The following is a 26,818-nucleotide window of genomic DNA, read 5'->3' as shown; positions in this document are numbered from 1 at the left end:
ATCCTCAGGGCGAGCCCTGCCTCTCCTGGCAGCTGAAGGCCGTGTCAGCGGAATCCATAAGTCCCCTGGTAGAGGCCTCCTCTAGGAACATTACCAAGTCCTTGGCGTCACTGACTGACATCCTGGAGGACATTAGGGGCTTCTCCGCTCTGCGTGGTCGGGGCTCACACAGCTTCACCCTGCCGGCCCGTGGCAATACCTTGTGAGTGCTATGTAACCTGCCATTTATCTTCTTTAGAGAAACTCTGCTCCAGTATTAAAGCGGTTCCCCAGCATTAGAAAAACATGGCGGCTATCTTCCAGGGACAGCAAAGCTCTTGACTCCAGGTCAGATGTGGTTTTAATTAAGCTCCATTTACTTCAATATAATTGAGCTGCCAATCCTGCACCCAACCTGGAGACAAGAGCGCTGCTGTCTCTGGAAGATAGCCGCCTTGTTTTACTAAAGCTGGGGAGCCCCTTTATTATTAATGATACCTTGCTGGCCCAGATGCCTCATAGCCCATGTGACCCGTCTGACTTTATGTGGTAATAGCTTTATCATGCAGAGAGGAGCCTGCCTGCCAGGCCTTACATAGGGAGAGAGGAGCCTGCCCGCCAGGACTAACATAGGGAGAGAGGAGCCTGCCCGCCAGGACTAACATAGGGAGAGAGGAGCCTGCCCACCAGGGCTTACATAGGGAGAGAGGAGCCTGCCCGCCAGGCCTTACATAGGGAGAGAGGAGCCTGCCTGTCAGGTATTACATAGGGAGAGAGGAGCCTGCCCGCCAGGTATTACATAGGGAGAGAGGAGCCTGCCCGCCAGGGCTTACATAGGGAGAGAGGAGCCTGCCCGCCAGGGCTTACATAGGGAGAGAGGAGCCTGCCCGCCAGGTATTACATAGGGAGAGAGGAGCCTGCCCGCCAGGTATTACATAGGGAGAGAGGAGCCTGCCCGCCAGGTATTACATAGGGAGAGAGGAGCCTGCCCGCCAGGTATTACATAGGGAGAGAGGAGCCTGCCCGCCAGTACTAACATAGGGAGAGAGGAGCCTGCCCGCCAGGTATTACATAGGGAGAGAGGAGCCTGCCCGCCAGGTATTACATAGGGAGAGAGGAGCCTGCCCACCAGGTATTACATAGGGAGAGAGGAGCCTGCCCGCCAGGGGTAACATAGGGAGAGAGGAGCCTGCCCGCCAGGTATTACATAGGGAGAGAGGAGCCTGCCCACCAGGTATTACATAGGGAGAGAGGAGCCTGCCCGCCAGTTATTACATAGGGAGAGAGGAGCCTGCCCGCCAGTTATTACATAGAGAGAGGAGCCTGCCCGCCAGGTATTATATAGGGAGAGAGGAGCCTGCCCGCCAGGTATTACATAGGGAGAGAGGAGCCTGCCTGCCAGGTATTACATAGGGAGAGAGGAGCCTGCCCGCCAGGTATTACATAGAGAGAGAGGAGCCTGCCCGCCAGGTATTACATAGGGAGAGAGGAGCCTGCCCGCCAGGGCTTACATAGGGAGAGAGGACCCTGCCCGCCAGGGTTTACATAGGGAGAGAGGAGCCTACCCGCCAGGTATTACATAGGGAGAGAGGAGCCTGCCTGCCAGGTGTTACATAGAGAGAGGAGCCTGCCTGCCAGGTATTACATAGGAGAGAGGAGCCTGCCCGCCAGGTATTACATAGGGAGAGAGGAGCCTGCCCGCCAGGTATTACATAGGGAGAGAGGAGCCGGCCCGCCAGGTATTACATAGGGAGAGAGGAGCCTGCCCGCCAGGTATTACATAGGGAGAGAGGAGCCTGCCCGCCAGGTATTACATAGGGAGAGAGGAGCCTGCCCGCCAGGTATTACATAGGGAGAGAGGAGCCTGCCCGCCAGGTATTACATAGGGAGAGAGGAGCCTGCCCGCCAGGTATTATATAGGGAGAGAGGAGCCTGCCCGCCAGGTATTACATAGGGAGAGAGGAGCCTGCCCGCCAGGTATTACATAGGGAGAGAGGATCCTGCCCGCCAGGTATTACATAGGGAGAGAGGAGCCTGCATGCCAGGTATTACATATGGAGAGAGGAGCCTGCCCACCAGGCCTTACATAGGGAGAGAGGAGCCTGCCCGCCAGAGCTTACATAGGGAGAGAGGAGCCTGCCCGCCAGGTATTACATAGGGAGAGTGGAGCCTGCCTGCCAGGTATTACATAGGGAGAGAGGAGCCTGCCCGCCAGGTATTACATAGGGAGAGAGGAGCCTGCCCGCCAGGTATTACATAGGGAGAGAGAGGAGCCTGCCCGCCAGGTATTACATAGGGAGAGAGGAGCCTGCCCGCCAGGCCTTACATAGGGAGAGAGGAGCCTGCCCGCCAGGTATTACATAGGGAGAGAGGAGGAGAGAGGAGCCTGCCCGCCAGGTATTACATAGGGAGAGAGGAGGAGAGAGGAGCCTGCCCGCCAGGTATTACATAGGGAGAGAGAAGCCTGCCCACCAGGTAATACATAGGGAGAGAGGAGCCTGCCCGCCAGGTATTACATAGGGAGAGAGGAGCCTGCCCACCAGGTATTACATAGGGAGAGAGGAGCCTGCCCGCCAGGTATTACATAGGGAGAGAGGAGCCTGCCCGCCAGAGCTTACATAGGGAGAGAGGAGCCTGCCCGCCAGGTATTACATAGGGAGAGAGGAGCCTGCCCGCCAGGACTAACATAGGGAGAGAGGAGCCTGCCCGCCAGGTATTACATAGGGAGAGAGGAGCCTGCCCGCCAGGTCTTACATAGGGAGAGAGGAGCCTGCCCACCAGGTATTACATAGGGAGAGAGGAGCCTGCCCGCCAGGTATTACATAGGGAGAGAGGAGCCTGCCCGCCAGGTATTACATAGGGAGAGAGGAGCCTGCCCGCCAGGTATTATATAGGGAGAGAGGAGCCTGCCCGCCAGAGCTTACATAGGGAGAGAGGAGCCTGCCCGCCAGGTATTACATAGGGAGAGAGGAGCCTTCCCGCCAGGGGTTACATAGGGAGAGAGGAGCCTGCCCGCCAGGTATTACATAGGGAGAGAGGAGCCTGCCCACCAGGTATTACATAGGGAGAGAGGAGCCTGCCCGCCAGTTATTACATAGGGAGAGAGGAGCCTGCCCGCCAGGTATTACATAGAGAGAGGAGCCTGCCCGCCAGGTATTATATAGGGAGAGAGGAGCCTGTCCGCCAGGTATTACATAGGGAGAGAGGAGCCTGCCTGCCAGGTATTACATAGGGAGAGAGGAGCCTGCCCGCCAGGTATTACATAGGGAGAGAGGAGCCTGCCCGCCAGGTATTACATAGGGAGAGAGGAGCCTGCCCGCCAGGTATTACATAGGGAGAGAGGAGCCTGCCCGCCAGGGCTTACATAGGGAGAGAGGACCCTGCCCGCCAGGGCTTACATAGGGAGAGAGGAGCCTACCCGCCAGGTATTACATAGGGAGAGAGGAGCCTGCCTGCCAGGTGTTACATAGAGAGAGGAGCCTGCCTGCCAGGTATTACATAGGGAGAGAGGAGCCTGCCCGCCAGGTATTACATAGGGAGAGAGGAGCCTGCCCGCCAGGTATTACATAGGGAGAGAGGAGCCGGCCCGCCAGGTATTACATAGGGAGAGAGGAGCCTGCCCGCCAGGTATTACATAGGGAGAGAGGAGCCTGCCCGCCAGGTATTACATAGGGAGAGAGGAGCCTGCCCGCCAGGTATTACATAGGGAGAGAGGAGCCTGCCCGCCAGGTATTACATAGGAAGAGAAGAGCCTGCCCGCCAGGTATTACATAGGGAGAAAGGAGCCTGCCCGCCAGGTATTACATAGGGAGAGAGGAGCCTGCCCGCCAGGTATTACATAGGGAGAGAGGAGCCTGCCCGCCAGGTATTACATAGGGAGAGAGGAGCCTGCCCGCCAGGTATTATATAGGGAGAGAGGAGCCTGCCCGCCAGGTATTACATAGGGAGAGAGGAGCCTGCCCGCCAGGCCTTACATAGGGAGAGAGGAGCCTGCCCGCCAGGTATTACATAGGGAGAGAGGAGCCTGCCCGCCAGGTATTACATAGGGAGAGAGGAGCCTGCATGCCAGGTATTACATATGGAGAGAGGAGCCTGCCCGCCAGGTATTACATAGGGAGAGAGGAGCCTGCCCGCCAGGCATTACATATGGAGAGAGGAGCCTGCCCGCCAGGTATTGCATAGGGAGAAAGGAGCCTGCCCACCAGGTATTACATAGGGAGAGAGGAGCCTGCCCGCCAGGTATTACATAGGGAGAGAGGAGCCTGCCCGCCAGAGCTTACATAGGGAGAGAGGAGCCTGCCCGCCAGGTATTACATAGGGAGAGTGGAGCCTGCCTGCCAGGTATTACATAGGGAGAGAGGAGCCTGCCCGCCAGGTATTACATAGGGAGAGAGGAGCCTGCCCGCCAGGTATTACATAGGGAGAGAGAGGAGCCTGCCCGCCAGGTATTACATAGGGAGAGAGGAGCCTGCCCACCAGGCCTTACATAGGGAGAGAGGAGCCTGCCCGCCAGAGCTTACATAGGGAGAGAGGAGCCTGCCCGCCAGGTATTACATAGGGAGAGTGGAGCCTGCCTGCCAGGTATTACATAGGGAGAGAGGAGCCTGCCCGCCAGGTATTACATAGGGAGAGAGGAGCCTGCCCGCCAGGGCTTACATAGGGAGAGAGGAGCCTGCCCGCCAGGGCTTACATAGGGAGAGAGGAGCCTGCCCGCCAGGTATTACGTAGGGAGAGAGGAGCCTGCCCGCCAGGTATTACATAGGGAGAGAGGAGCCTGCCCGCCAGGTATTACATAGGGAGAGAGGAGCCTGCCCGCCAGGTATTACATAGGGAGAGAGGAGCCTGCCCGCCAGGGGTTACATAGGAAGAGAGGAGCCTGCCCGCCAGGTATTACATAGGGAGAGAGGAGCCTGCCCGCCAGGTATTACATAGGGAGAGAGGAGCCTGCCCGCCAGGTATTACATAGGGAGAGAGGAGCCTGCCCGCCAGGTATTACATAGGGAGAGAGGAGCCTGCCCGCCAGGTATTACATAGGGAGAGAGGAGCCTGCCCGCCAGGTATTACATAGGGAGAGAGGAGCCTGCCCACCAGGTATTACATAGGGAGAGAGGAGCCTGCCCGCCAGGGGTAACATAGGGAGAGAGGAGCCTGCCCGCCAGGTATTACATAGGGAGAGAGGAGCCTGCCCACCAGGTATTACATAGGGAGAGAGGAGCCTGCCCGCCAGTTATTACATAGGGAGAGAGGAGCCTGCCCGCCAGGTATTACATAGAGAGAGGAGCCTGCCCGCCAGGTATTATATAGGGAGAGAGGAGCCTGCCCGCCAGGTATTACATAGGGAGAGAGGAGCCTGCCTGCCAGGTATTACATAGGGAGAGAGGAGCCTGCCCGCCAGGTATTACATAGAGAGAGAGGAGCCTGCCCGCCAGGTATTACATAGGGAGAGAGGAGCCTGCCCGCCAGGGCTTACATAGGGAGAGAGGACCCTGCCCGCCAGGGTTTACATAGGGAGAGAGGAGCCTACCCGCCAGGTATTACATAGGGAGAGAGGAGCCTGCCTGCCAGGTGTTACATAGAGAGAGGAGCCTGCCTGCCAGGTATTACATAGGAGAGAGGAGCCTGCCCGCCAGGTATTACATAGGGAGAGAGGAGCCTGCCCGCCAGGTATTACATAGGGAGAGAGGAGCCGGCCCGCCAGGTATTACATAGGGAGAGAGGAGCCTGCCCGCCAGGTATTACATAGGGAGAGAGGAGCCTGCCCGCCAGGTATTACATAGGGAGAGAGGAGCCTGCCCGCCAGGTATTACATAGGGAGAGAGGAGCCTGCCCGCCAGGTATTACATAGGGAGAGAGGAGCCTGCCCGCCAGGTATTACATAGGGAGAGAGGAGCCTGCCCGCCAGGTATTATATAGGGAGAGAGGAGCCTGCCCGCCAGGTATTACATAGGGAGAGAGGAGCCTGCCCGCCAGGTATTACATAGGGAGAGAGGATCCTGCCCGCCAGGTATTACATAGGGAGAGAGGAGCCTGCATGCCAGGTATTACATATGGAGAGAGGAGCCTGCCCACCAGGCCTTACATAGGGAGAGAGGAGCCTGCCCGCCAGAGCTTACATAGGGAGAGAGGAGCCTGCCCGCCAGGTATTACATAGGGAGAGTGGAGCCTGCCTGCCAGGTATTACATAGGGAGAGAGGAGCCTGCCCGCCAGGTATTACATAGGGAGAGAGGAGCCTGCCCGCCAGGTATTACATAGGGAGAGAGAGGAGCCTGCCCGCCAGGTATTACATAGGGAGAGAGGAGCCTGCCCGCCAGGCCTTACATAGGGAGAGAGGAGCCTGCCCGCCAGGTATTACATAGGGAGAGAAGAGCCTGCCCGCCAGGTATTACATAGGGAGAGAGGAGGAGAGAGGAGCCTGCCCGCCAGGTATTACATAGGGAGAGAGGAGGAGAGAGGAGCCTGCCCGCCAGGTATTACATAGGGAGAGAGAAGCCTGCCCACCAGGTAATACATAGGGAGAGAGGAGCCTGCCCGCCAGGTATTACATAGGGAGAGAGGAGCCTGCCCACCAGGTATTACATAGGGAGAGAGGAGCCTGCCCGCCAGGTATTACATAGGGAGAGAGGAGCCTGCCCGCCAGGTATTACATAGGGAGAGAGGAGCCTGCCCGCCAGAGCTTACATAGGGAGAGAGGAGCCTGCCCGCCAGGTATTACATAGGGAGAGAGGAGCCTGCCCGCCAGGACTAACATAGGGAGAGAGGAGCCTGCCCGCCAGGTATTACATAGGGAGAGAGGAGCCTGCCCGCCAGGTATTACATAGGGAGAGAGGAGCCTGCCCACCAGGTATTACATAGGGAGAGAGGAGCCTGCCCGCCAGGTATTATATAGGGAGAGAGGAGCCTGCCCGCCAGGTATTACATAGGGAGAGAGGAGCCTGCCCGCCAGGTATTATATAGGGAGAGAGGAGCCTGCCCGCCAGAGCTTACATAGGGAGAGAGGAGCCTGCCCGCCAGGTATTACATAGGGAGAGAGGAGCCTGCCCGCCAGGGGTTACATAGGGAGAGAGGAGCCTGCCCGCCAGGTATTACATAGGGAGAGAGGAGCCTGCCCACCAGGTATTACATAGGGAGAGAGGAGCCTGCCCGCCAGTTATTACATAGGGAGAGAGGAGCCTGCCCGCCAGGTATTACATAGAGAGAGGAGCCTGCCCGCCAGGTATTATATAGGGAGAGAGGAGCCTGCCCGCCAGGTATTACATAGGGAGAGAGGAGCCTGCCTGCCAGGTATTACATAGGGAGAGAGGAGCCTGCCCGCCAGGTATTACATAGAGAGAGAGGAGCCTGCCCGCCAGGTATTACATAGGGAGAGAGGAGCCTGCCCGCCAGGTATTACATAGGGAGAGAGGAGCCTGCCCGCCAGGGCTTACATAGGGAGAGAGGACCCTGCCCGCCAGGGCTTACATAGGGAGAGAGGAGCCTACCCGCCAGGTATTACATAGGGAGAGAGGAGCCTGCCTGCCAGGTGTTACATAGAGAGAGGAGCCTGCCTGCCAGGTATTACATAGGAGAGAGGAGCCTGCCCGCCAGGTATTACATAGGGAGAGAGGAGCCGGCCCGCCAGGTATTACATAGGGAGAGAGGAGCCTGCCCGCCAGGTATTACATAGGGAGAGAGGAGCCTGCCCGCCAGGTATTACATAGGGAGAGAGGAGCCTGCCCGCCAGGTATTACATAGGGAGAGAGGAGCCTGCCCGCCAGGTATTACATAGGGAGAGAGGAGCCTGCCCGCCAGGTATTATATAGGGAGAGAGGAGCCTGCCCGCCAGGTATTACATAGGGAGAGAGGAGCCTGCCCGCCAGGCCTTACATAGGGAGAGAGGAGCCTGCCCGCCAGGTATTACATAGGGAGAGAGGAGCCTGCCCGCCAGGTATTACATAGGGAGAGAGGAGCCTGCATGCCAGGTATTACATATGGAGAGAGGAGCCTGCCCGCCAGGTATTACATAGGGAGAGAGGAGCCTGCCCGCCAGGCATTACATATGGAGAGAGGAGCCTGCCCGCCAGGTATTGCATAGGGAGAAAGGAGCCTGCCCGCCAGGTATTACATAGGGAGAGAGGAGCCTGCCTGCCAGGTATTACATAGGAGAGAGGAGCCTGCCCGCCAGGTATTACATAGGGAGAGAGGAGCCTGCCCGCCAGGTATTACATAGGGAGAGAGGAGCCGGCCCGCCAGGTATTACATAGGGAGAGAGGAGCCTGCCCGCCAGGTATTACATAGGGAGAGAGGAGCCTGCCCGCCAGGTATTACATAGGGAGAGAGGAGCCTGCCCGCCAGGTATTACATAGGGAGAGAGGAGCCTGCCCGCCAGGTATTACATAGGGAGAGAGGAGCCTGCCCGCCAGGTATTACATAGGGAGAGAGGAGCCTGCCCGCCAGGTATTATATAGGGAGAGAGGAGCCTGCCCGCCAGGTATTACATAGGGAGAGAGGAGCCTGCCCGCCAGGTATTACATAGGGAGAGAGGAGCCTGCTCGCCAGGTATTACATAGGGAGAGAGGAGCCTGCATGCCAGGTATTACATATGGAGAGAGGAGCCTGCCCGCCAGGTATTACATAGGGAGAGAGGAGCCTGCCCGCCAGGTATTACATAGGGAGAGAGGAGCCTGCCCGCCAGAGCTTACATAGGGAGAGAGGAGCCTGCCCGCCAGGTATTACATAGGGAGAGTGGAGCCTGCCTGCCAGGTATTACATAGGGAGAGAGGAGCCTGCCCGCCAGGTATTACATAGGGAGAGAGGAGCCTGCCCGCCAGGTATTACATAGGGAGAGAGGAGCCTGCCCACCAGGCCTTACATAGGGAGAGAGGAGCCTGCCCGCCAGGTATTACATAGGGAGAGAAGAGCCTGCCCGCCAGGTATTACATAGGGAGAGAGGAGGAGAGAGGAGCCTGCCCGCCAGGTATTACATAGGGAGAGAGGAGCCTGCCCGCCAGGTATTACATAGGGAGAGAGGAGCCTGCCCGCCAGGTATTACATAGGGAGAGAGGAGCCTGCCCGCCAGGTATTACATAGGGAGAGAGGAGCCTGCCCGCCAGGTATTACATAGGGAGAGAGGAGCCTGCCCACCAGGTATTACATAGGGAGAGAGGAGCCTGCCCGCCAGGTATTACATAGGGAGAGAGGAGCCTGCCCGCCAGGTATTACATAGGGAGAGAGGAGCCTGCCCGCCAGAGCTTACATAGGGAGAGAGGAGCCTGCCCGCCAGGTATTACATAGGGAGAGAGGAGCCTGCCCGGTATTACATAGGGAGAGAGGAGCCTGCCCGCCAGGTATTACATAGGGAGAGAGGAGCCTGCCCGCCAGGTATTACATAGGGAGAGAGGAGCCTGCCCGCCAGGTATTACATAGGGAGAGAGGAGCCTGCCCGCCAGGTATTACATAGGGAGAGAGGAGCCTGCCCGCCAGGTATTACATAGGGAGAGAGGAGCCTGCCCACCAGGAGCGGTTGCTGTCATGGTAACAGTTCTCTTTCCTGTTATAAGGTCACCGTGGAGGTCACTGTTAAAGGGCCGGTATGAAAGTCGCTCTTAAAAAGCTGCTACCAAATTTGCTGTTAATGGGCCGGTTCTTGATTCACTCTTATGGGTCAGAGTAAAAGTCTCTCTTTAACCCTTTAAGGACATGGCCCATTTTCGTTTTTACGTTTTCGGTTTTTCCTCCTTGTGTTTAAAAGGTCATAGCACTTGCATTTTTCCACCTAGAGACCCCCATGACCCCTTATTTTTTGCGTCACTAATTGTACTTTGCAATGACGGCTGAATTTTTGCATAAAGTACACTGCGAAACCAGAAAAAAATTCAAAGTGTGGTGAAATTGAAAAAAAAAACGCATTTCTTTTATTTGGGGGAAATGTGTTTTTACGCCATTCGCCCTGGGGTAAAACTGACTTGTTATGCATGTTCCTCAAGTCGTTACGATTACAACGATATATAACATGTATAACTTATATTGTATCTGATGGCCTGTAAAAAATTCAAACCGTTGTTAACAAATATACGTTCCTTAAAATCGCTCCATTCCCGGCTTATAGCGCTTTTATCCTTTGGTCTATGGCGCTGTGTCAGGTGTCATTTTTTGCGCCATGATGTGATCTTTCTATCGGTACCTTGATTGCGCATATACGTCTTTTTGATCGCTTTATATTACATTTTTTCTGGATTTGATGCGACCAAAAATGCGCAATTTTGCACTTTGGGATTTTTTTGCGCTGACGCCGTTTACCGTGCAAGATCAGGAATGTGATTAATTAATAGTTCGGGCGATTACGCACGCGGCGATAGCAAACATGTTTATTTAGTTATTTATTTGTTTACTTTTATTTAAAACCTGGGAAAAGGGGGTGATTCAGACTTTTATTAGGGGAGGGGGCTTTTTACTATTAACAACACTTTTTTTTTTTTTTTTACACATATACTAGAAGCCCCCCTGGGGTTAGGGTTATTCCCCCTGGGGTTAGGGTTATTCCCCCCCTGGGGTTAGGGTTATTCCCCCCCTGGGGTTAGGGTTATTCCCCCCTGGGGTTAGGGTTATTCCCCCCTGGGGTTAGGGTTATTCCCCCCTGGGGTTAGGGTTATTCCCCCCTGGGGTTAGGGTTATTCCCCCTGGGGTTAGGGTTATTCCCCCCTGGGGTTAGGGTTATTCCCCCCTGGGGTTAGGGTTATTCCCCCCTGGGGTTAGGGTTATTCCCCCTGGGGTTAGGGTTATTCCCCCCTGGGGTTAGGGTTATTCCCCCCTGGGGTTAGGGTTATTCCCCCCTGGGGTTAGGGTTATTCCCCCCTGGGGTTAGGGTTATTCCCCCCCTGGGGTTAGGGTTATTCCCCCTCTGGGGTTAGGGTTATTCCCCCCCTGGGGTTAGGGTTATTCCCCCCCTGGGGTTAGGGTTATTCCCCCCTGGGGTTAGGGTTATTCCCCCTGGGGGACTTCTAGTATATACACTTGGATCTCTCATTGAGATCTCTGCAGCATAGATATGCTGCAGAGATCCATGAGATCGGCACTCGTTTGCTTTCGGCTGCTGCAGCCAGAAGTAAACGAGTGCCGAGCCGAGGACGGCGCCATCTTGGACGCGTCCCCGGCCGGCATCAGTAACGGAGATCGCTCCTCCGGGACAAGGTCCCGGAGGAGCGATCTCCCCCACTAGACACCAGGGAAACATTGCCTCCGGTAATCGGAGGCAGCTGTCAACTTTGACAGCTGCCTCCGATTAGCTAATTAGCGGGCACGGCGATCAGACCGTGCCCGCTAATAGCAGCGGTCCCGGGCTACTCCCGGCACCCGGGATCGCGGCACTTCAAAGCGTGGCCGCCGCGCGGCCCCGCTTTGAAGTGCAAGTGAGGACATATGACGTAGGGGTACGTCATATGTCCTTAAGAGGTTAAAGGGGCACTCTAGAAATAACTGTTAAACTGAATTCGTTCTTAAATAGGCTTGCATTAAAGTCATTCTTAAAGGGCCAGTACAACATTCACTCTTAAAGAGGTTCTCCAGTGAAAAGATTTTTCTTTCAGATCAGCTGGTGACAGAAAGTTATATAGATTTGTAAAAGACTTCTATTTATAAATCTCCAGTATCCCAGTACTTATCAGCTGTTGTATGTCCTGCAGGAAGTGGTGTATTCTCTCCAGTCTGACACAGTGCTCTCTGCTGCCACCTCTGTCCATGTCAGGAACTGTCCAGAGCAGCAGCAAATCCCCATAGAAAACCTCTCCTGCTCTGGACACTTCCTGACATGGACAGAGGTGGCAGCAGAGAGCACTGGATTTTGGACATTGCATGGAATAAACTTCTTCAGAGCTTTGATAACACAGAGTTAAAGTTCCTAACACTTCTATTCATTGAAATCTGTAGGTTATTTCTTTATTTAGATTATTTGGCTTGTACAGTGAGATGATTCTTACTTTTCCCTCTAGTCCCAGGCGTTCGCGGGGCTCCAACACTTCTCCTTTGACGCGCAGGAAATCATACGACAGATTACAGCTCAGGTAATGGCTACAAGATGGACACTGAAGGTTCCACAGCGGGGTGTGGGATCCGTATACTCCTGGGACTATAAGCCCATGGCAGGATATATGTCTCACCTCTTATATGCCAGTCTTCTGCTCCAGCCTCAGATACAAGTATTCTATAACCATATAAATCACCTGAAGAGTCCAGGAGGTGTGTCCTGTTATATGTGCTCCTGGACTCTTTCATCCTATACCACCTGGCTGGCATCCACCCCCAGGATTTCATTTCAGTAAGGATAATGGTGGCAGGAGACAACATAGACCCAGATATCCTACATGTACAACAGCCTAGGTCCCGATATCCTACATGTACAACAACATAGGTCCATATATCCTACATGTACAACAGCCTAGGTCCAGATGTCCTACATGTACAACAGCCTAGGTCCAGATGTCCTACATGTACAACAGCCTAGGTCCAGATATCCTACATGTACAACAACATAGGTCCATATATCCTACATGTACAACAACATAGGTCCAGATATCCTACATGTATAACAGCCTAGGTCCAGATGTCCTACATGTACAACAGCCTAGGTCCATATATCCTACATGTACAACAGCCTAGGTCCAGATATCCTACATGTATAACAACATAGGTCCAGATATCCTACATGTATAACAGCCTAGGTGTAGATATCCTACATGTATAACAGCCTAGGTGTAGATATCCTACATGTATAACAGCCTAGGTGTAGATATCCTACATGTATAACAGCCTAGGTCCAGATATCCTACATGTATAACAGCCTAGGTGTAGATATCCTACATGTATAACAGCCTAGGTCCAGATATCCTACATGTACAACAGCCTAGGTGTAGATATCCTACATGTACAACAGCCTAGGTCCAGATATCCTACATGTACAACAGCCTAGGTCCAGATATCCTACATGTACAACAGCCTAGGTCCAGATATCCTACATGTATAACAGCCTAGGTCCAGATATCCTACATGTATAACAGCCTAGGTCCAGATATCCTACATGTATAACAGCCTAGGTCCAGATATCCTACATGTATAACAGCCTAGGTATAGATGTCCTACATGTATAACAGCCTAGGTCCAGATATCCTACATGTATAACAGCCTAGGTGTAGATATCCTACATGTATAACAGCCTAGGTCCAGATATCCTACATGTATAACAGCCTAGGTCCAGATATCCTACATGTACAACAACATAGGTCCATATATCCTACATGTATAACAGCCTAGGTCCAGATATCCTACATGTATAACAGCCTAGGTGTAGATATCCTACATGTATAACAGCCTAGGTGTAGATATCCTACATGTATAACAACATAGGTCCAGATATCCTACATGTATAACAGCCTAGGTGTAGATATCCTACATGTATAACAGCCTAGGTCCAGATATCCTACATGTATAACAGCCTAGGTCCAGATATCCTACATGTACAACAGCATAGGTCCATATATCCTACATGTACAACAACATAGGTCCAGATATCCTACATGTATAACAGCCTAGGTGTAGATATCCTACATGTATAACAGCCTAGGTCCAGATGTCCTACATGTATAACAGCCTAGGTCCAGATATCCTACATGTATAACAACATAGGTGTAGATATCCTACATGTATAACAGCCTAGGTGTAGATATCCTACATGTACAACAGCCTTGGTCCAGATATCCTACATGTACAACAGCCTAGGTCCAGATATCCTACATGTATAACAGCCTAGGTGTAGATATCCTACATGTACAACAGCCTAGGTGTAGATATCCTACATGTATAACAGCCTAGGTCCAGATATGTTGTTGTACATGTAGGATATCTGGACCTATGTTGTTGTACATGTAGGATATCTGGACCTAGGCTGTTGTACATGTAGGATATCTGGACCTAGGCTGTTGTACATGTAGGATATCTGGACCTAGGCTGTTGTACATGTAGGATATCTACACCTAGGCTGTTATACATGTAGGATATCTACACCTAGGCTGTTATACATGTAGGATATATGGACTTATGTTGTTGTACATGTAGGATATATGGACCTATGTTGTTGTGCATGTAGGATATATGGACCTATGTTGTTGTACATGTAGGATAAGTCCAGATATCCTACATGTACAACAACATAGGTCCATATATCCTACATGTATAACAGCCTAGGTCCAGATGTCCTACATGTACAACAACATAGGTCCAGATATCCTACATGTACAACAACATAGGTCCAGATATCCTACATGTACAACAGCCTAGGTCCAGATATCCTACATGTACAACAGCCTAGGTCCAGATATCCTACATGTATAACAGCCTAGGTGTAGATATCCTACATGTATAACAGCCTAGGTCCAGATATCCTACATGTACAACAGCCTAGGTCCAGATATCCTACATGTACAACAGCCTAGGTCCAGACATCCTACATGTATAACAGCCTAGGTGTAGATATCCTACATGTATAACAACATAGACCCAGATATCCTACATGTATAACAGCCTAGGTGTAGATATCCTACATGTATAACAGCCTAGGTCCAGATATCCTACATGTATAACAGTCTAGGTGTAGATATCCTACATGTATAACAGCCTAGGTCCAGATATCCTACATGTATAACAGCCTAGGTCCAGATATCCTACATGTATAACAGCCTAGGTCCAGATATCCTACATGTATAACAGCCTAGGTGTAGATATCCTACATGTATAACAGCCTAGGTCCAGATATCCTACATGTATAACAGCCTAGGTCCAGATATCCTACATGTATAACAGCCTAGGTCCAGATATCCTACATGTATAACAGCCTAGGTCCAGATATCCTACATGTATAACAGCCTAGGTCCAGATATCCTACATGTATAACAGCCTAGGTCCAGATATCCTACATGTATAACAGCCTAGGTCCAGATGTCCTACATGTATAACAGCCTAGGTGTAGATATCTTACATGTACAACAGCCTAGGTCCAGATATCCTACATGTATAACAGCCTAGGTGTAGATATCCTACATGTATAACAGCCTAGGTATAGATGTCCTACATGTATAACAGCCTAGGTGTAGATATCCTACATGTATAACAGCCTAGGTGTAGATATCCTACATGTATAACAGCCTAGGTGTAGATGTCCTACATGTATAACAGCCTAGGTGTAGATATCCTACATGTATAACAGCCTAGGTGTAGATATCCTACATGTATAACAGCCTAGGTGTAGATATCCTACATGTATAACAGCCTAGGTGTAGATATCCTACATGTATAACAGCCTAGGTGTAGATGTCCTACATGTATAACAGCCTAGGTATAGATGTCCTACATGTATAACAGCCTAGGTGTAGATGTCCTACATGTATAACAGCCTAGGTCCAGATATCCTACATGTATAACAGCCTAGGTGTAGATGTCCTACATGTATAACAGCCTAGGTCCAGATATCCTACATGTATAACAGCCTAGGTCCAGATGTCCTACATGTATAACAGCCTAGGGTCAGATAGTCCTCATGTATAACAGCCTAGGTCACGAGATATCCTACATGTATAACAGCCTAGGTGTAGATATCCTACATGTATAACAGCCTAGGTCCAGATATCCTACATGTATAACAGACCTAGGTGTAGATATCCTACATGTATAACAGCCTAGGTGTAGATATCCTACATGTATAACACAGCCTAGGTGTAGATATCCTACATGTATACCAGCCTAGGTCGTAGAGTATCCTACATGTATAACAGCCTAGGTGTAGATGTCCTACATGTAATAACAGCCTAGGTGTAGATGTCCTACATGTATAACAGCCTAGGTGTAGATATCCTACATGTATAACAGCCTAGGTGTAGATATCCTACATGTATAACAGCCTAGGTGTAGATATCCTACATGTATAACAGCCTAGGTCAGATATCCTACATGTATAACAGCCTAGGTCAGATAGTCCTACATGTATAACAGCCTAGGTGAGATATCCTACATGTATAACAGCCTAGGTGTAGATATCCTACATGTATAACAGCCTAGGTGTAGATATCCTACATGTATAACAGCCTAGGTGTAGATATCCTACATGTATAACAGCCTAGGTCCAGATATCCTACATGTATAACAGCCTAGGTGTAGATATCCTACATGTATAACAGCCTAGGTGTAGATATCCTACATGTATAACAGCCTAGGTGTAGATGTCCTACATGTATAACAGCCTAGGTGTAGATATCCTACATGTATAACAGCCTAGTGTAGATATCCTACATGTATAACAGCCTAGGTGTAGATATCCTACATGTATAACAGCCTAGGTGTAGATAGTCCTACATGTATAACAGCCTAGGTGTCAGATATCCTACATGTATAACCAGCCTAGGTGCGAGATATCCTACATGTATAACAGCCTAGGTGTAGATATCTACATGTATAACAGCCTAGGTGTAGATTGCCTACATGTATAAAGCCTAGGGTCGATTGTAACCTACATGTTATAAAAAACCCCCCCAAAGGCACTTAGGCTGTTAGATATCCTACATGTATAACAGCCTAGGTCAGATATCCTACATGTATAACAGCCTAGGTGTAGATATCCTACATGTATAACAGCCTAGTGTAGATATCCTACATGTATAACAGCCTAGGTGTAGATATCCTACATGTATAACAGCCTAGGTGTAGATATCCTACATGTATAACAGCCTAGGTGTAGATATCCTACATGTACAACAGCCTAGGTCCAGATGTCCTACATGTATAACAGCCTAGGTGTCAGATCTCCTACATGTATAACAGCCTAGGTGTAGATATCCTACATGTATAACAGCCTAGGTGTAGATATCCTACATGTATAACAGCCTAGGTGTAGATATCCTACATGTATAACAGCCTAGGTGTAGATAGTCCTACATGTATAACAGCCTAGGTCCAGATATCCTACATGTATAACAGCCTAGGTGTCCAGATATCCTACATGTATAACAGCCTAGGTGTAGATATCCTACATGTATAACAGCCTAGGTGTAGATATCCTACATGTATAACAGCCTAGGTGTAGATATCCTACATGTATAACAGCCTAGGTCCAGATGTCCTACATGTATAACAGCCTAGGTCCAGATATCCTACATGTATAACAGCCTAGGTGTAGATGTCCTACATGTATAACAGCCTAGGTGTAGATGTCCTACATGTATAACAGCCTAGGTGTAGATATCCTACATGTATAACAGCCTAGGTGTAGATATCCTACATGTATAACAGCCTAGGTGTAGATATCCTACATGTACAACAGCCTAGGTCCAGATGTCCTACATGTATAACAGCCTAGGTCCAGATATCCTACATGTATAACAGCCTAGGTGTAGATATCCTACATGTATAACAGCCTAGGTGTAGATATCCTACATGTATAACAGCCTAGGTGTAGATATCCTACATGTATAACAGCCTAGGTGTAGATATCCTACATGTATAACAGCCTAGGTGTAGATATCCTACATGTATAACAGCCTAGGTGTAGATATCCTACATGTATAACAGCCTAGGTCCAGATATCCTACATGTATAACAGCCTAGGTCCAGATGTCCTACATGTATAACAGCCTAGGTCCAGATGTCCTACATGTATAACAGCCTAGGTGTAGATATCCTACATGTATAACAGCATAGGTCCAGATATCCTACATGTATAACAGCCTAGGTGTAGATATCCTACATGTATAACAGCCTAGGTGTAGATATCCTACATGTATAACAGCCTAGGTGTAGATATCCTACATGTATAACAGCCTAGGTGTAGATGTCCTACATGTATAACAGCCTAGGTGTAGATATCCTACATGTATAACAGCATAGGTCCAGATATCCTACATGTATAACAGCCTAGGTGTAGATATCCTACATGTATAACAGCCTAGGTGTAGATATCCTACATGTATAACAGCCTAGGTGTAGATATCCTACATGTATAACAGCCTAGGTGTAGATATCCTACATGTATAACAGCCTAGGTGTAGATATCCTACATGTATAACAGCCTAGGTGTAGATATCCTACATGTATAACAGCCTAGGTGTAGATATCCTACATGTATAACAGCCTAGGTGTAGATATCCTACATGTATAACAGCCTAGGTGTAGATATCCTACATGTATAACAGCCTAGGTGTAGATATCCTACATGTATAACAGCCTAGGTGTAGATATCCTACATGTATAACAGCCTAGGTGTAGATATCCTACATGTATAACAGCCTAGGTGTAGATATCCTACATGTATAACAGCCTAGGTGTAGATATCCTACATGTATAACAGCCTAGGTGTAGATATCCTACATGTATAACAGCCTAGGTGTAGATATCCTACATGTATAACAGCCTAGGTGTAGATATCCTACATGTATAACAGCCTAGGTGTAGATATCCTACATGTATAACAGCCTAGGTGTAGATATCCTACATGTATAACAGCCTAGGTGTAGATATCCTACATGTATAACAACATAGGTCCATATATCCTACATGTACAACAACATAGGTCCATATATCCTACATGTATAACAGCCTAGGTGTAGATATCCTACATGTATAACAACATAGGTCCAGATATCCTACATGTATAACAGCCTAGGTGTAGATATCCTACATGTATAACAGCCTAGGTGTAGATATCCTACATGTATAACAACATAGGTCCATATATCCTACATGTACAACAACATAGGTCCATATATCCTACATGTATAACAGCCTAGGTGTAGATATCCTACATGTATAACAACATAGGTCCAGATATCCTACATGTATAACAGCCTAGGTGTAGATATCCTACATGTATAACAGCCTAGGTGTAGATATCCTACATGTATAACAGCCTAGGTGTAGATATCCTACATGTATAACAACATAGGTCCATATATCCTACATGTACAACAACATAGGTCCATATATCCTACATGTATAACAGCCTAGGTGTAGATATCCTACATGTATAACAACATAGGTCCAGATATCCTACATGTATAACAGCCTAGGTGTAGATATCCTACATGTATAACAGCCTAGGTGTAGATATCCTACATGTATAACAACATAGGTCCATATATCCTACATGTACAACAACATAGGTCCATATATCCTACATGTATAACAGCCTAGGTGTAGATATCCTACATGTATAACAACATAGGTCCAGATATCCTACATGTATAACAGCCTAGGTGTAGATATCCTACATGTATAACAGCCTAGGTGTAGATGTACTGATGTGTCTGCACAGAACTCTGCCTGAAATCTGCCGCACAGCTCCACATTTATATGGGTTTAGACATTTAAAGGGAACCTGTCACCCCCCGTGTCGGGGTGACAGGCTCCCGACCCCCCGTTAGAGCCCCCTATACTCACCTAATCCCGCCGGGTCCCTCTTCTGGATGCGGTCGGGTCCCGGAGATCTCAGCCGCTGCAGCCCGGCGCGCGCGCTGAGAGATGAGTCCAACACCCATAGAGAATGACAGGAGAGTCCAGCGCTCCGTCATTCTCTATGAGCATTGCACTCATCTCTCAGCGCGCGCGCCGGGCTGCAGCGGCTGAGATCTCCGTCACCCAACCACCTCCAGAAGCGGGACCCGGAGAGATTAGGTGAGTATAGGGGGCTCTAACGGGGGGTTGGGAGCCTGTCACCCCGGCACGGGGGGTGACAGGTTCCCTTTAAAATAGACTTTTCCACTGGGACCAAAAAGGGCGTGACCTTGATATAAAAGGGTGTGGTCACACTAAAGGGGTGTGGCCTCTATAAATTGAAACATGACCTCTGTAAAGGGGGCGTGGCCTAAGCTGTCACACTGTGACATAAAATGCATCAGAATCAGGTATCACATTTTAGCACTTCTTAAAGGGAAACTGTCAGCAGGTTAGTTTTCACAAGTGTCATCTCTCCCTCATTCGTCTTTTGTTTGTCCTTCCTGCTGTTTTCTAGAACTTTAATTTAAAAAGAAATTTGTAACTGAGCTGGCGGTACAATGTGTCTGATATGTAAGGGGGCACTCACACTCCATAGATGGCAGATGGTACAGACACTCAGCACATCATATATGGTATGGCGGTACAATGTGTCTGATATGTAAGGGGGCACTCACACTCCATAGATGGCAGATGGTACAGACACTCAGCACATCATATATGGTATGGCGGTACAATGTGTCTGATATGTAAGGGGGCACTCACACTCCATAGATGGCAGATGGTACAGACACTCAGCACATTATGTATGGTATGGCGGTACAATGTGTCTGATATGTAAGGGGGCACTCACACTCCATAGATGGCAGATGGTACAGACACTCAGCACATCATATATGGTATGGCGGTACAATGTGTCTGATATGTAAGGGGGCACTCACACTCCATAGATGGCAGATGGTACAGACACTCAGCACATCATATATGGTATGGCGGTACAATGTGTCTGATATGTAAGGGGGCACTCACACTCCATAGATGGCAGATGGTACAGACACTCAGCACATCATATATGGTATGGCGGTACAATGTGTCTGATATGTAAGGGGGCACTCACACTCCATAGATGGTGGATGGTACGGAGCCTCGGGAACACTCGGTGTATCATTATACCGCGTGGCTCTGCAGCTCCCGGGATGACATTGATACATGACGCTCGGAGGTCCCAGTGTCGGTCCACACGCTCTGTAGCCCCCTTTATGTTCCCCTCCCCCCCACCCCCTTCCCTTTTTTATTTATTTAGTTTAACACTTTTGTCCTTTTTGAGTCACTGCTGTTGCATTTTGTCGGCCTCTCAGGGGTCCGGACCTGATCCCTCCATCATCCCCTCCGATGCGTCTCCGGAACGACAAGAACGTCTTCTCGCGGCTGACAAGCACCCAGTCTGCAGGGAGTGGGCTGGATAAGTAAGGACCCCGCTCCCCTCACCCTCAGATAGTTGTGTAGCATTTCTGCTGTTCTTACTGTGATTTCCCCCCCAGGTATGATGAAAGTGACTGTTCCTTCTCAGACGTCTTCAGGTAATTGATCCAGACTGAACTTTGCCCTTTGGGGGGGGGGGGGGTTGTGTTAATCCAAGGCTGCGTTCACACAACATTTGTTGAGGCGAAAACACGGCTGTATTTTGATAATTATGGCTGTAAATAAAATGCATGATCATTATTTGTGGTGGTAATTATCATAATACAGCTGTATTTTCTCCTAGTGTGAACACGGCCGGACCCAGGCTTATCTAATGTTCTGTAAGGGATGTTTTATAAGACGCACTGTTTAGCATGAAAACCTCCTGAATGTCCTGAACAAGTGGCTGCATCTTATATTCAGCGGACAGATCTCGACCACCTCCCTGGTGGTCGACCACGTTTTTGTGTACACTGAAAGTATGATGCGTTGATGCGTGGAAGTCAGTGGAAGAATAGATAACAGCAGATGCACACCAATACCATTTGCATAAAATGGATGATAAAAACTGACTGCAAAACACAGTGTGGACTCAGCCTAACCTAAATAATTAACAAATTCAATGAAATATTAATTTAGAAAAAGGAGCCAGGGGTCCAAGTGTAAGAGGTGGTGGCGGGTAGCTGGAAAAGGCGGAGTAGGAGGTGGTGGGTAGCTGGAAGAGGCAGAGGTGGCGGGTACCTGGAAGAGGTGGAGGAGGAGGTGGGAGGTAATGACTGGAAGAGGCGGAGGAGGAGGTGGGCGGGTAGCTGGAAGAGGCGAAGGAGGAGGTGGCAGGTAGCTGGAAGAGGCGGAGGAAGAGGTGGGCGGGTAGCTGGAAGAGGTGGTGGGTAGCTGAAAGAGGCGGAGGAGGTGGTGGCGGGTAGCTGGAAGAGGCAGCGGAGGTGGATGTGATGGGCAAGGCTGTTTCTAGGTAATTTTAACTACAGGGCAAATTTTGCTAAAAGTGTGGGTGGGGGGTTGTTAGGGAGAAGCAGTGTGTGTATTATGGCATAGAGCAGTGTTATTCAACCCTTTTCAACTTGAGGCAAAAAAAAAGTCATTCAGTGACTCACAGGGGAGGTCTTCTTTGTTATGAGGCATCACTTTCCTTTTCCTCTCCATCTGGCTCAGACAGATGCAGCAACAATTCATCTGTTCTGATGCCAGACAAACATCTTAGGCTCTGCACATTTACAACAACTTCTACTTTTTTGTGTCATGTGCAGTAAAGTCAGTAGGTATGTGGGTTGCCCCCTCTATATGGGATCCACTGCTGTGCCCCAATACAGTAATATTGTCCCCCTGTGCTCTTCCCCCATAGTAATAATCCCCCTGTGCTCTGCCCCATAGTAATAATGCCCCTGCTGTGCACTCCATATAGTAGTAATGTCTCCTGCTGTACCCCCATATAGTAATAATGTCTCCTGCTGTACCCCCTTATAGTAATAATGTCTCTTGCTGTACCCTCATATAGTAATAATGTCTCCTGCTTTCCCCCCATATAGTAATAATGCCCCTGCTGTGCCCCCATATAGTAATAATGTCTCCTGCTGTGCCTCCAAATAGTAATAATGTCTATTGCTGTGCCTCCAAATAGTAATAATGCCTCTTGCTGTGCCTCCATATAGTAATAATGTCTCCTGCTGTGCCCCATATAGCAATAATGCGCCTGCTGTACCCCCATATAGTAATAATGCCCCTGCTGTGCCTCCATATAGTAATAATGTCTCCTGCTGTGCACTCCATATAGTAGTAATGTCTCCTGCTGTCCTCCCAAATAGTAATAATGTCTCCTGCTGTGCCCCATAGTAATAATGCCCTTGCTGTGCCCACATATAGTAATAATGTCCCCTGCTGTGCCCCCATATAGTAGTAATGTCTCCTGCTGTCCCCCAAGTAGTAATGTCTCCTGATGTGCCCCCACATAGTAATGTCTCCTGCTGTCCCCCCATATAGTAATAATGTCCCCTGCCTGCCCCATAGTAATAATGCCCCTGCTGTGCCCCCATATAGTAAGAATGCCTCCTGCTGTGCCCACATATAGTAATAATGTCCTCTGCTGTGCCCCCATAGTAATAATGCCCCTGCTGTACCCCCATATAGTAATAATGTCTCCTGCTGTGCACCTATATAGTAGTAATGTCTCCTGCTGTGCCCCCATTTAGTAATGTCTCCTGCTGTGCCCCCGTATAGTAAAAATATTCCCTGCTATGCCCCCATATAGTAATAATGCCCATGCTGTGCCCCCATATAATAATAATGTCCCCTGCTGTGTCCCCATATAGTAATAATGCCCAAGCAGTGCCCTCATATAGTAATGTCTCCTGCTGTGCCCCATATAGTAATAATGTCTTCTGCTATGCCCTCCATATAGTAATAATGTCTCTTACTGTGTCTTCATATAGTAATAATGCCCCTGCTGTGCCTCCATATAGTAATAATGTCTCCTGCTGTGCCCCCATAGTAATAATGCCCATGCTGTGCTCCCATATAGTAATAATGTCCCCTGCTGTGCCCCCATATAGTAATAATGTCGCCTGCTGTGCCTCCATATAGTAATAATGTCTCTTGCTGTGCCTTTATATAGTAATAATGCCCCTGTTGTGCCTCCACATAGTAATAATGTCTCCTGCTGTGCCTCCATATAGTAATAATGTCTCCTGCTTTGCCCCCATATAGTAATAATTCTCTCTGTGCTGTCCCCATAGTAATATCCCCCCGTGCTTCCCCCATAGTAATGATCCCCCCTATGCTGTCCCCATAGTATTATCCCTGTGCCCTTCGCTATAGTAAAAATCCCCCCCCCCCCCCCCCCCCCCCCCCGGTGCTCTGTCCCATAGTAATAACCCCCCCCCCCGTGCTGTCCCCATAGTAATAACCCCCCCTGTGCTGTCCCCATAGTAATAATCCCCCCTGTGCTGTCCCCATAGTAATAATGTCCCTGTGCTGTCCCCATAGTAATAATCCCCCCTGTGCTCTGCCCCCCGCATAGCCAAACAAACACACACAAAAAAAAAACCCATTAAACTCTCCTTATTCTGCCATACAGCGGGTGGAGGAGGTGGCGGGTAGGTGGAGGAGGAGGAGGTGGCGGGTAGGTGGTGGAGGTGGTGGAGGAGGTGGCGGGAAGTTGGAGGAGGAGGAGGTGGCGGGTAGGTGGAGGAGGAGGAGGTGGCGGGTAGGTGGAGGAAGAGGAGGTGGCGGGTAGGTGGTGGAGGAGGTGGCGGGTAGTTGGAGGAGGAGGAGGTGGCGGGAAGTTGGAGGAGGAGGAGGTGGCGGGTAGGTGGAGGAGGTGGAGGAGGAGGAGGTGGCGGGTAGGTGGAGGAGGTAGCCAACACTGTACATTTGGATGTTATATGGCATCCTCACTCTTTTGAGCGTTAGCTTGGTGTATAAATGTTGGCTGTGGATTGGCTGGTCCGTTTGTCTTTGATGACGGCCGCTGCCCTGGTAAACACCCGTTCAGACAGCCCTCCTGCCGCACTGAAGGCCAGCACCTCCAGGGCATTAAGGCCAAGAGCTGATTATTTGTACAATTTAGCAACCCAGAAGTTGAACGGGGAAGAGCGATTACTCGGTACCTGGAGACGTGTACACATACTCTTATGGGCCAGACTCTGGCTGCTGCTAATAACGGCCATGAAGGCCGCACTGACGGGAGCTTCTATCACCCTACAATCATGCTGCACTGACGGGAGCTTCTATTACCCTACAGTCATGCTGCACTGACGGGAGCTTCTATCACCCTACAATCATGCTGCACTGACGGGAGCTTCTATCACCCTACAATCATGCTGCACTGACGGGAGCTTCTATCACCCTACAATCATGCTGCACTGACGGGAGCTTCTATCACCCTACAGTCATGCTGCACTGACGGGAGCTTCTATCACCCTACAATCATGCTGCACTGACGGGAGCTTCTATCACCCTACAGTCATGCTGCACTCACGGGAGCTTCTATCACCCTACAATCATGCTGCACTGACGGGAGCTTCTATCACCCTACAATCATGCCGCACTGACGGGAGCTTCTATCACCCTACAGTCATGCCGCACTGACGGGAGCTTCTATCACCCTACAATCATGCTGCACTGACGGGAGCTTCTATCACCCTACAATCATGCCACACTGACGGGAGCTTCTATCACCCTACAGTCATGCTGCACTGACGGGAGGGGGAGGAGGGGGTGACAGAGGCTCTCACAAAGATTTTTGTGTCTTTAGCAGAAAGCAGAAGCTGAGAACTGGGGGAAGGAGACTGAATAGATAATAATAAGTATGGAAGGAATTGTTAGCCTCACCATGGGCAGCGGCATATTAGGAGTTATTTTTGAGCTTTTTTTTCTAGAATTTTTCCCTATAATGACGTGCTCTTTTATCTTTTCTGCCGTACAGAGGGGTGATTTCTCCTGTCGGGGCTCTGAAAGGTTCCAGGATATCCCCCCTCCAGTGTGTGGCCATAGCAGATGGGCACACAAAGCCTGTCCTTTGTTTAGATGCTACTGAAGAGCTGTTATTCACTGGATCAAAAGGTGAGCGGAGAGCCGTACCCAAGACTCAGCCGAAAGGGCAGGGATTAGAGATGAGCCAGGTCTGGCCTATGCCGTTTATGTGCCGGCCTGTTGACTCCTTAGTCTCTGACTAAGGAGTCTTTGCTAATTATAGATTGACTCTGACATGTACTTGCAGCTGGGGGCGCTAGCTAGCCGCGCCGTGTATGCTCTTTACCCCAGCACAGAGTCTGTCATGACTGATCCATGCTGCTGTGTCCGTCATGACTGATCCATGCTGCTGTGTCCGTCATGACTGATCCATGCTGCTGTGTCCGTCATGACTGATCCATGCTGCCGTGTCATGACTGATCCATGCTGCTGTGTCCGTCATGACTGATCCATGCTGCTGTGTCCGTCATGACTGATCCATGCTGCTGTGTCCGTCATGACTGATCCATGCTGCCGTGTCATGACTGATCCATGCTGCCGTGTCATGACTGATCCATGCTGCCGTGTCATGACTGATCCATGCTGTAGCCACAACATTAAGCTGCTCCCTACTACTAACTCCTCAGATATTCGTTATGAGCTCCTTCCTGTGCGTTCCTGTGACCCCCCCCCCCCCCCCCCAATTACAGAGTTAATTGCCTCCATTCACAATAAGCGTGGGAAGCAGGAGCCGAGCTGAACATTCTAATTGCCGGATCGATTCAGCGGCCTCCGCTTGTTTACTAGTGACCCTGGGTTTGCTTTAGATTTCGTAGTAAGGGCTGCTCCGATGACATATACTAATTGATTTGTACATAGTCATTTTATTCATCAATTTACTGCCTATTCCCTTTTGCTGGTAAATTTATGAATAAAATCCTATCTTTTTATATTTGTAGTATATTTCAGTTTCAGTTTTGCTATTGTAAATAAAAATAGCAAAAATAGAAGGAAAATCTGCTGTCTTAAGTAAATATATAGTAAAATAGCTGGCGACATTAGCGATCCCTGGCAGGCATACCGCCAGTTATTTAACTATACATTTACTATAAACTAGATAGCAGGAGGGAAGATACCGGACAGCGGGAGGGAAGATACCGGACAGCGGGAGGGAAGATACCGAACAGCCGGGAGGGAAGATACCGGACAGCCGGGAGGGAAGATACCGGACAGCCAGGAGGGAAGATACCGGACAGCCGGGAGGGAAGATACCGGACAGCCAGGAGGGAAGATACCGGACAGCCGGGAGGGAAGATACCGGACAAGCGGGAGGGAAGATACCGGACAGCCGGGAGGGAAGATACCGAACAGCCGGGAGGGAAGATACCGAGCAGCCGGGAGGGAAGATAC

General features: G+C 49.9%; 1 protein-coding gene across 7 annotated transcripts in view; it reads left to right on the top strand.

The window, feature by feature from the left end:
- The window catches only part of KIF21B (kinesin family member 21B), a 318,269-nt gene that overhangs the window by 250,315 nt on the left and 41,136 nt on the right, over positions 1-26,818 (top strand). For all 7 annotated transcript variants that reach the window (XM_069944619.1, XM_069944618.1, XM_069944620.1 and 4 more), the window contains 5 exons: positions 9-202; positions 11,944-12,015; positions 20,839-20,946; positions 21,022-21,060; positions 25,383-25,519. In XM_069944619.1, coding sequence (XP_069800720.1) covers positions 9-202; positions 11,944-12,015; positions 20,839-20,946; positions 21,022-21,060; positions 25,383-25,519 — 550 coding nt within the window. The remainder of the gene's footprint in view (positions 1-8; positions 203-11,943; positions 12,016-20,838; positions 20,947-21,021; positions 21,061-25,382; positions 25,520-26,818) is intronic.

This window comes from Dendropsophus ebraccatus, chromosome 11 (assembly GCF_027789765.1).
Source record: "Dendropsophus ebraccatus isolate aDenEbr1 chromosome 11, aDenEbr1.pat, whole genome shotgun sequence".
Lineage (NCBI taxonomy): Eukaryota > Metazoa > Chordata > Amphibia > Anura > Hylidae > Dendropsophus > Dendropsophus ebraccatus.
Note: the sequence above shows the minus strand (reverse complement) of the source record. Positions and strands in the feature narration are given on the sequence as shown.